Source organism: Alosa pseudoharengus, unplaced genomic scaffold (genome assembly GCF_046254945.1).
Source record: "Alosa pseudoharengus isolate Yale_2024_CS ecotype anadromous, Long Island Sound unplaced genomic scaffold, YU_APseudo_1.1 YU_APseudo_1.1_scf_2, whole genome shotgun sequence".
Taxonomy (NCBI): domain Eukaryota; kingdom Metazoa; phylum Chordata; class Actinopteri; order Clupeiformes; family Clupeidae; genus Alosa; species Alosa pseudoharengus.
Genome location: NW_027468663.1, coordinates 7,479,332 through 7,489,594, shown reverse-complemented (window position 1 = coordinate 7,489,594; position 10,263 = coordinate 7,479,332). Strand labels below are relative to the sequence as shown.

The 10,263-nt window shown below is 43.5% G+C and overlaps 1 protein-coding gene across 1 annotated transcript in view; it reads left to right on the top strand.

Annotated features, from left to right (window-relative positions):
- LOC143133707 (cadherin-2-like) overlaps positions 1-7,577 on the top strand; it is a 64,476-nt gene extending 56,899 nt beyond the window's left edge. Inside the window, exons 15-16 of the mRNA XM_076293527.1 lie at positions 878-1,042; positions 5,759-7,577. Coding sequence (XP_076149642.1) covers positions 878-1,042; positions 5,759-5,965 — 372 coding nt within the window. The 3' untranslated portion in view covers positions 5,966-7,577. The remainder of the gene's footprint in view (positions 1-877; positions 1,043-5,758) is intronic.
- The last annotated feature ends 2,686 nt before the right edge of the window (positions 7,578-10,263 follow it).

Sequence of the window (10,263 nt, the reverse complement as noted above, 5' to 3'; positions counted from 1 at the left end):
ACGTAGCACAAAGCACCCAAGCTGTCAGGTTGCCTTGGCGATGTTAATAGGATTAGGCCCGGGCTTATGTGTATCCACCATTCCGTGTCTGGGGCCCGATTAGAAGAGCGCGGTTCACCTTTGGCACCGCCGGTCTGCTCGGCCCGCGCCTGCGCCGTGTGCCTGGTCTGCCCGCGCCTGCCCTTGATGTATCGGAGAATGTCACTCCCACACAAGTTTCTATCAGATTCTCCTTAGTTGCCTTGACTGCAGCTGTCATGATGCATAGTCTAGTGTTACTGTGCTGTATTATTGAGTTAGTGGAAGGAGTCTCATTGTTATGCAGTATTTGGATTCGCCGTCTGTAGTTTCATCGAGGGACGTGGAAGTGATAGTCATGCAGCTCCTTGCCTCTGTGTGTGTGTGTGTGTGTGTGTGTGCAATGAGAAGGTGTGTCACCCATCTGCTCACTACCCACGGAGTCAGACACTAGAGTACACCATACATTTACAACCAGAGAATCTCTGTGATTATTCATGTGTTTGTTTTCTATATCTATGACATGCTTTATAGTATGCCTGTGTGTGTGCATGTGTACAAATGAGCGTAAAAGCTCATAATATCAATCTTTGCTTATTAGTATGTTTAGGAGGATACTGGCATGTCTGTCTGTGTGTTTGTCTCCCTGTGTCTGTGTTTGTGTGTGTGTGTGCGCGCGTGTGCACGTGCGTGCGTGTGTACGTGTGTATGTGTGTGTGTGTGTGTGTGTGTACGTGTGTGTGTTTGTGTGTGTACGCGTGTGTGTGCGTACATGCTGGTGTGTATGTGTGTGGGTTAGTTGGTGTATTTTGGCCGTGTCCCGCTGACTTGCCCATCTGCTCCGGCTCTCCCCCTGCAGGATTACGACCTGAGCCAGCTCCAGCAGCCGGACACCATGGAGCCGGACGCCATCAAGCCGGTGGGGATCCGCCGCATGGATGAGCGGCCCATCCACCCCGAGCCCCAGTACCCCGTCAGGTCGGCTGCCCCGCACCCCGGCGACATCGGTGACTTCATCAACGAGGTAAGCCAATCAGAGATCGACCACATGCTCACGTGTCTTTTTAGCCTGCCATTTGCTTCTCCTGCATTTCACTATGATCATTGTGGTCTAGGGGCTCTCCATTGGATTTTGTGGGAGCTAGTTTATTGGAGCTTATTGGAGACATTTTGCATTGTGAGTGAGCATTTGAGCATTTTTAGCATTCATCATCTTTGTGGAAACAGCATTGATGATCTCATTCTTCCCATCACACCAGCACAATGCTCTTTTTAACGTTATCTCCTCAACCACCCTGTGTGATCATTCATTTTGTGTGTGTGTGTGTGTGTGAAAAAAAATCTGGGGACTAGGCTCCAACTGAGCTGAAATTTGGTCTGGCACAACTCTGGTCACACACTTGTTATTTTTTTTCAAAACAAGAAAGAACCTTCACTACCCTCTTAGATACCACGAATATTGGCCAGCGATCCTGGACGCAGGCGGGCTCCGTAAAGTGCTCTGTCTCAGTCTCACCTCATGTGATCCAGGGCCATGAGCTGGGCGGGAGTGCTGTAGCAGAAATATTGTGTGGGAGGATGTTTTGGGCGGTAGCCATATTGGACTGTGGTGGAGGAGTCTTGATCCATGTCCTGTCACTTCTCACCCAGACAGCTTGACTGACCTTCTGCGCTAGGATGAGTTTTGGCCAGCTGCAGAGCTTCACATTGCTGCTAAATGACTTCTGGCTTCGCGTCAGAGCTTGCATGTGCGTGTGTGTGTATGTGTGTGTATATACAGTATATATATGGGCAAAATGTGCGTGTGTGTGTGTATGTGTGTGTATATACAGTATATATATGGGCAAAATGTGCTTGGCAGACAGAAGAGCCTATGCTAATACGATAGTGTTGGGAGTTTGGTTTACGGACTCATTCTTTCATAGGGATTGCAAGAGCCACATGAAAATCAATTCAAATGAGATTAATAAAAAAAAACAGTTAAACTCGTTTTCTAAATGTTCTGTCATCCTAAAACGCATTCTTCCCAAAGGTTCTGGCAAGAACAGGCTCATCTGTGACTCGTCATAGAGGGCTTAGCTTTCATCTGTCAGGGGCCTGGCATTTTCCTTTTGTAGTCTTTGATCATGGCCCTGACAAAAAAAGGAAGAAAAAGCCTCCCTTGTATTCTCCCCATCTGCACAGCGGTGGCATTTTGTCACATTTATCGCATTTGTTGAATATAATTTATATATGTGTGTGTGTGTGTGTGTGTGTGTGTGTGTGTGTGTGTGTGTGTGTGTGTTTTTAATTGGTGTATAATTGTGGAGAAAAAGTGTTCCACGTGTCGAGGGTGGACAGAGGACATGGCCGTAATGTTTCCTGTGAGGCCCACAGGGCTGGTATCTCCCATGCTACAGTTGACTTCATTCATGAGGGGTGAGAGCCGTGAGTTGAAAAAGTGTGCCCATGTATTTTTAACCTGCTCCAATGGGCTCCAGACTCACTGCCGCACTCTTTAAAGTCATTGGCTCCGTCCCATGTATTTTGGATTAGGGTCTGCTTGTTCAGTTTTCACTCGCTACACCTCTGTGGCTCAACACTCTCTCAGAAAAGTTCCTCGTGCTGTTTGCTGCACTTGTCAGCTCTGTTCAGTGTTAGCTAGTAGTTTCTCGCTGTATCTCCTGCTGTTGGAATACCGGAAAAGACACATTCAAACCTTCTCAGAGCTTTATTTATTTATTTCCATATTTTTTAGGAACAGAGAGGGAGACAGCAGAGAGAGAAAATCTAAACCCCATCTAAGTCTTTGCGATCTTTGCGATCTGTAAAAATACAGACGAAGAGACTTCAAGTCGTCCTTATTTCCTCTTTCTTTTTTTGGCATGCTGCTAACTTCCACTGCCTCCGCTTTGCTGCAAGTCTCCGCTGGTCAGAGCTATTTCATTACTCACCCAGCACGCGGGCAGGCTTGCAATCAGCGGATTGGGTGGAGGCGCCACGCTGCGCACCCAGTCGCCCATCAGCGGCCCCGCTGCTCCCCCCTGGCCCACATGAAAGGAGCACCTGGGAGTCTGGAGTGGCGTCTCGGCAGACCGGGGCACGTTGGTGGTTAATTAGTCCAGAATCCTGCCACTCGGTGGTACGAAAAAGAAAAAAAAAAACAATGGTGAGGTCATGGAGACTAGCCTCCCACCCACAGCCCTGGACAGGTTCGGTCCTCCTTCACCTGAGGCAACCTCTCCCAGTCGGATTCAGGTGGAGCGTGAAGCAGTCGGAAGCTCAAAGGGAAGGGCGCAGCATTGCCCATCTGGAGTGATTCGGCTGTTTGGAGTGGCCATTTGAAATCAAACGCAGAATCCTGCTGCACATCTCTGCCTGCCTGTATTTTTCTGTCTGGTGGCATGCTGTTTGCTATATCCGTTAGGTAGAATATATCCTTGACTTTGCCATTAGCCAAGTATGCAGCCATTTCAGGCATGGCTGGTTATTGTTTATTCCCCCCATACTTTATCCAGAGCCTAACTCAGTTGTGTTCCAGCAGAAAATAACCTCTCCTAGACTGGGAAAATTGATCCCTCGCAATGTTCTTTACCCTCCGCTATCTCTGCATAGCATGTGTATCTTGGCCCTTAGTGATTAGTATTCAGGGGCGGGATGTGTGCGGAGAGAAATATAATAGAGGCCTGAACAGAGCGTCCAGACTACAGTGAGCTCTTGTCCCTACGAGTCCATTAGCCACAGACCTGTCGCTGTGTTCTGCTGAAGATGGCCGACCGTTGTGTTGTACCCCATTGATGACTCAATGGAATCCTCGGACTAGTTCTGTGATAGGCCCCGATCCCCTCAACCCCCATTCAACACACACATATACAGACACACACACACACATACACACTGCCAGTGGGGTGCTAACTGTGGCGTAGAGGTGCTAACCACTGGAGCAGCGACGGCTATAATTGTAATGAACGATCCATCTGTCATATTTCAGGGCAAATTATCAGCGCCACAGCCCTGAGCAAACACTTAACGAGAGCAAACAAGTGGAAAATAATTGTGAGGTGCGGAGGCACAGTGTTTTTTCCCGCCTGCCTCTTTCATTTTGTAGTAACAGAGGGTGGGGGAGAGAGAACGAGAGAGAGATATCGCATAAACACAGACTGAAGTGCTCATAAATCATGTAGCTCTTTCAAAGATCAGCTTTTCAGTGCTGTGTTTTTTGTTGTTTGTTAAAAGATAAATCTCTGAAATGTTGTAACTGTAGTTTGTCCCTTGGTGAAATGGTGGCAAAGTATGGTGAACTGTCTGAGGCGCTATAGTTAGTGTTGCAGACTTAGGTGTTTATCTCTCTCTCTCGCTCTCTTTATCTCTCTCTTTCTTTCTCTCTCTCCCGCTCTCTCTATCTGTCTCTCTTTCTCTCTCTCTCTCCCTCCCCCCCCCCTCTCTCTCTCTCTCTCTTCTCTCTCTATCTGTCTCTTTCTCTCCCCCCCCCCCACCCCCCTCTCTCTCTCTCTGGTATTGGTGAGCGGCTGGGAGCCGATCTTCAGATGCAGAGGGGAGAGTGAGCACTGCTGTCAGACATGCTGTTTTCATGTCCGTGTGCCTGCTTTATCTCCAATGCTCCACCGGCAGAGCCGGAAGCCTCTTCGGATTTCTGGCCTCAACTAAGCCTGGCCATCCGTATGTCACAGGGAACCGCACTGGGAATATTGAGTTCACTGAACCTGCACAATCATACTTTCTCCCTCTGCCTCTCTCCCTCGTGCTCTCTCCATTTCTCCATATATTTGATACTTTAGGCTTAAGCTTTTCATGTTCTGAATGTTCTGAGTGAAAGCTTCCATAAATAACTTTTTTCTATTTTGTTGTTCTAAAAAGCATTTTAGCTGTACTATATTCATGCATATTACTCAATATGTGAAGAAGCTCTGTCTGTCACAGTCTCTTATAAGAGCATAGCCTGCTAGCTTGTTTACCCTATGTAGCCTTATGAAACCATGAGTAGTCATACATAGTGGTGTACTCCCTCTAATTACAGACTAAGACTGATACATCTTCAATGTTGTCAGTGAGCCCTGTGAGGTGTCAAGATATGAAATTAAAAGAGAAGTCTCAGGCGGAGAACTCAGATGACTGGTGTTTCTTCCATCACATCTAGATAGTCAGGAAGTGCTCATAAAAAGCCCTAACAGATTCTGCCAGCCAGAAGCAAGTATTTGCTGTTGAATATCCCATAGTGGAAATAATTTGAGTGTTTTTTTTTTTTTTTTAAATCCAACATTGAATAATGATTATGGCCCTACTTTTTCTTGCTTGTGTGAAAGCTGGCAGAGAAATGGTGCAATGGAATTGTGATATCTGTACATCCATCAGGATGTGTGTGGATGGGGGGAAGAGCAACTACAGGCCATAGTGATCAGTCCTGGATTCTCAGGATTCTGTCCAAGCTCTGGATAATCTCACATCACACAGACAGAAGAGGATTTGGAACCTCTAAACCCGCCACGCAGCGTTGTACTGACATTTCTGCACATGTAACCCATGACATGGGCCTGATTTCCTAAGCATATGCTCACTAGCGAGAAAATGAAAAAAAAAACATGTATAAATTTTAAATGGTACACAAGTTTAACGTTGTGAAAGGAATTTGAACAGCCCCTTGACCGTCGCTTAGTCTCCAGAATCTCTTGCAGTCTTTAATCATCCTCTTTTCATCTCACTCAGTCATTTTTCTCCTCCTCTGTCCCCCTTCTCTGCACAGGGACTTAAGGCAGCTGATAACGACCCCACGGCCCCGCCGTACGACTCCCTCTTGGTGTTCGACTATGAGGGCAGTGGCTCCACGGCCGGCTCCCTGAGCTCCATCAACTCCTCCAGCAGCGGAGGGGACCAAGATTATGATTACCTCAACGACTGGGGCCCACGCTTCAGGAAACTCGCAGATATGTATGGCGGAAGTGACGACTAAAATGTTTTGCTCTTTTTCTCTCGGATGTTGAAGATGAGAACATAGCATTGAAAACGTGGGGAGAAAGTTCTATTCTTTTTTTGTTGTTTCTTTCTCCAGTCGACAAATGAGGACCGCTTCTGATAACCGATTTCCCCCTACACAGACTGAATGACAATGGAAAAGATTTTAAATAGTTTAAAAAGTACATAAATCAATGAAACACAAATCACAAAAAACAACCCTAGGCTTATTGTTGTAGTCTACGCATACATATGCTTGTTGAAGGGTTAGGAGTGTGAGTCAGTCATGTTTTTGGAGGAGGGGGACAGGACATTGGTGAACTGTCACGGTTTGGATTGTGGGGTACGGAAAGCGCTCAGTCAAACTTGAATTTCACAGTACAGAAGCACTGGGATTTAATGTGCCTTTTTGTACATTTTTTGGATCTGAATGATTAGTTTTATGTTCAAGGCTTTAATGGTTATGACTTTTGGAGTGATTTCAAAACAGGAAGTATGTTACAATGGTATGCATCTACATGCTTTTTTGGTTACTCAATACTGCTGTTTGTTGAATATATGAATATTTAAGTGAATTGCAAAGATAACGACATGAAGGAGTCTTTATTAACATTGAGGGGCAGGAAAAAATCAGAGAACAGCACTGTACAGTACGCTAGAATTTTAGACTTTTTTCACAAAAGATTAAACACATGCAGCTGGTTGCAAATAAAGGGAGTCATGAAACATACTTTTGTAGCAAAATAAGTTTTTTTTTTTTTTCTGAAGTGGTGTAGTATTTTACAGCAACAAAATTGTTTATTTTGTTCTAATTTCATGTACACTTCATTTGCCTTAGTCCTCATCTGGTACTTTAAATTTTTACTTCACTGTAAAGAAACTGTGTGTACATAATGTTTTTTTTTTCTTTTGATGTAGTCCATGAAGAAGAGCAAGAAGTTAAGAAGTTCAGAACTTGTAAATGTATAATTTGGACTACAAATTCAAGTTTTGCATGTTTTTATCTTTTCACAACAGCGGAAAAAAGTTATTTCCAAAATTTATTTACAAAAAAAATACAAAAACATAACTGGGTGGCATATAATGTGTAGAAGGTATGAGAGTCTTTTGTATAAAAAATATGAAAAAAATAAATCAATAAAAAACAGAAAAAAATAACAAATCTTGTCAGCACAACTGTTTGAATTTGTACCAAAAAGGGGGTTGGGGTGTTAGACACCATCGGCACTAATTACTGAATCAGCTTTAAGACAGGGAAAGGTTTTTGAAGGAGCTTTGTGGATAATCTTCTGTACTGGAATACAAATGATTCATCTCTGACCCCAACCATCTGAATAAAATGCTAATTTTGGAGTTAGCGTCTGGTTTTCTTTGCTTTCTTTGCCTCCCATGCACTGCTAATCTCAACTACTTGAAAAGTTGGGAATGTTTTTTTTTAAATGTATCATTCTTTTTCTTTTATCGTTATTTTTTTGTATAAGTTTTTTTGTTTAAGTATGGTTACCATTGACGGTGCTAGAGACAAAAAATTCTCTTGATGAATAACTGTTAGAATGAAAAGGTTCTCTCTTTTCAAAAGTTTATAAATAAACTGACTAATGCTCTTTCAATGAATGAATTAATGACTAACGTATATTGTCCAAGGGTACTGTGTGTAGATAAAAGGAGGAGCAGCAGTTCATGGAGTTAGTGACCTACATGAAAGAGTGGAGAAATTGAAAGGGAGAGTGCTGTCAGTAAATCCATGACTGCAGGTTAATGATGATTTACCCAATCAAACGCTGCGGCCTCGCATCTGAATAGACTCTCATCAAAATGGTCACCTTGACAAGTTATTTCATTACACAACTGATTTCTAAAATGTAAACAATCCCTCAAAGTCAACTAAGTCACAAAGAGTGACAAAGAGGGAGAGAAGCGAGGGGTGCATTTGCTTCAAGGCATCGGTCAGGGTTGTCCTGTCCTTAGATCAGGACGTGGCCATTTAACCTAGTTTCCTCTCCCAAAGGGCCCTGTGGGCACGAAGAGCACATTCACAGACATACGCCCACCACAATGCCTTGATGTTTCATTCATTTCTGAGCAGTGTTACAGAACCTAGCCATTAGCAGGGAGAGCAATTCTCACTTAATATGTTTTGTGCCTGACAGAATAAAGTACTCTGTAGTACCCACAACATGGTTAAGCAATTAGTATCAGCACATACCTACATCCTAGGAGAAGGGATAGGAGAGGAATGAGGTTATATTGTATACAGAGCAGACAATGTTATTTCAGACGAATAATTAGTATGATATGCAGGGGCGTAGCACAAGATCCTGGGCCCTACGCATATAGGCACTCCTGATGGGCCCCCATAATTAATATAATAAAATATATTCCAGACTTTTCAAGGGCCCTCCCTCCCTTGGGGCCCTAGTAATCAGTACTGGTTTTACCCCCAGTCTGACGCCCTTGATGATACGCTGTATGTAATCATATATTTACATTGTAACATGGGGCTCTGTACTACAAAGAATTTCTACAGATCTTTAAAGTTAACATGTTTCTTTTCAGCATATATTGTTTGTCCGTTCTACTGGTAATTTAGACTCTCAATGCTGCGTATTGGAAATAAATAATCAAGGCAATTATATAAAGTTTTAAAGGGTTTTAAAGCCCTCCTTTTCCTCCTTTTTTTAATCTAGCCGGTATGCTTAGATTGTCTTAATGCATTTTTTAAACAAGCACAGATTGGGGTTTGCAAGGCCATAAGCCTTAAGTGCTTCAACAGGGAACAATAAAGCCCTTGTTAGCCTTTCTCCTCTAGCACTTTCTGATGTACAGACGATCACTGAAAGAGTCAACACATTTGCTTTTACGGAGCACTTTTACAGTGGTGCTCTCGACCATTAAGTATACAAAACATAAACAAGCCACTGCTAACTCAAAGCAGCAAGCCACCTTTCAGTACGCCATTACTCTTAAGTTCTTAAACTAACTTTTCCAGAAATGATCTTCATAGAATGGGTTGAGCCGGACAGTTGAGGAGGCCCTGTTGTGTTAAGTGTTGCTTAGCTATTGTCTTAGAATGATTCTCACACCAATTTCAAATTTGGCAATTTGAGGGTTTATGTGGGTAACATTTTGGTTTTCTTGACACTTTTGTAGATGTCTACACATGCAGTTTAGTGGTGCAGTTTTGTTGTTACATGTGGTGAACCACGCATGAGTTATGTCCTTTTTAGGCTTGGAATCTGGATCCCATAACCCAGCTTCTCCTTGTTGTATTGATGTTGTTGAATCATGTGCTTACCCTGACTCACGGAGAGCCCTCACATCTGATGCACTCATTGTGTGCTCTGGTCACTGTAGTCCAGGAAGTGGTTGGTGACTCCCACTCTTCTTAAAAGGAATTTTCTAAGCTTCCAGATAAAGTCAAACAAGGGTCTGCATTTTTGATGCGTGAGCCGAGGTGATTAAGGGTTCACCGAGGCTACTGAGCCTCAAAGCAGGTTCTGGGAGGTTAAACGAAACCAACCACTCCCCCTGCCTGGGACTGTGTGTGTGGGTGTGTGTGTGTGTGTGTCGGAGCGAGAAAGAGATAACCAAATTGTCTGAAGTCAAAGAAGCAGGGCAGTAATGTTGAGTTTTTACACGTACTTATGTTTTCTGCCTATCACTACCACTCATGTCATATTGCTTGAGAGTCTCCAGTTCAAGGCTAGTAATAGTACACCACGCTAATTTGGTTATTTAATGATGACATTAAATCAATGAAGATTAAAGTACCAATTATTGACCTTTTTAGACCCATCACAAAGACAGACGAGGACAAATGAAAAACAGTTAGACAAATGAAAAAATAGCATTACTAGCTGTACATACAGCTGGAAAGCTTTCAATTACTTATTTTGTATACGATTCATTTGTCTATAATAAATATACATACACATTATTAAATATATTGAAATAATAACATATTTCCCTATGTGTGGCCAGTGCCGAGGCTCTCCTATAAAAGATTGGCTTTGTTAGTCATCTGAAGGTCTCCCCCTCAAATCTTGATGGAAAGATGGTTGTCGTGGAGAGGTTCATACCAGCAGAAAGCTTCAGCTCTCTCACTTTTTAACTCCAAAGGGGAAAGAGAGTGGAGTGAGGGGAGAAAGAGAGAGAGAGAGAGAGAGCAATGATATTCCACCACTGCACTCCAATTTCACAACATGGATTATCCCCAAAGGAACAGCACCAATCTCAGCCTTACAAAAACACAGAGATCCTGCTCTGTCACTAGCCGCACTCGCACTGACGCGCTGC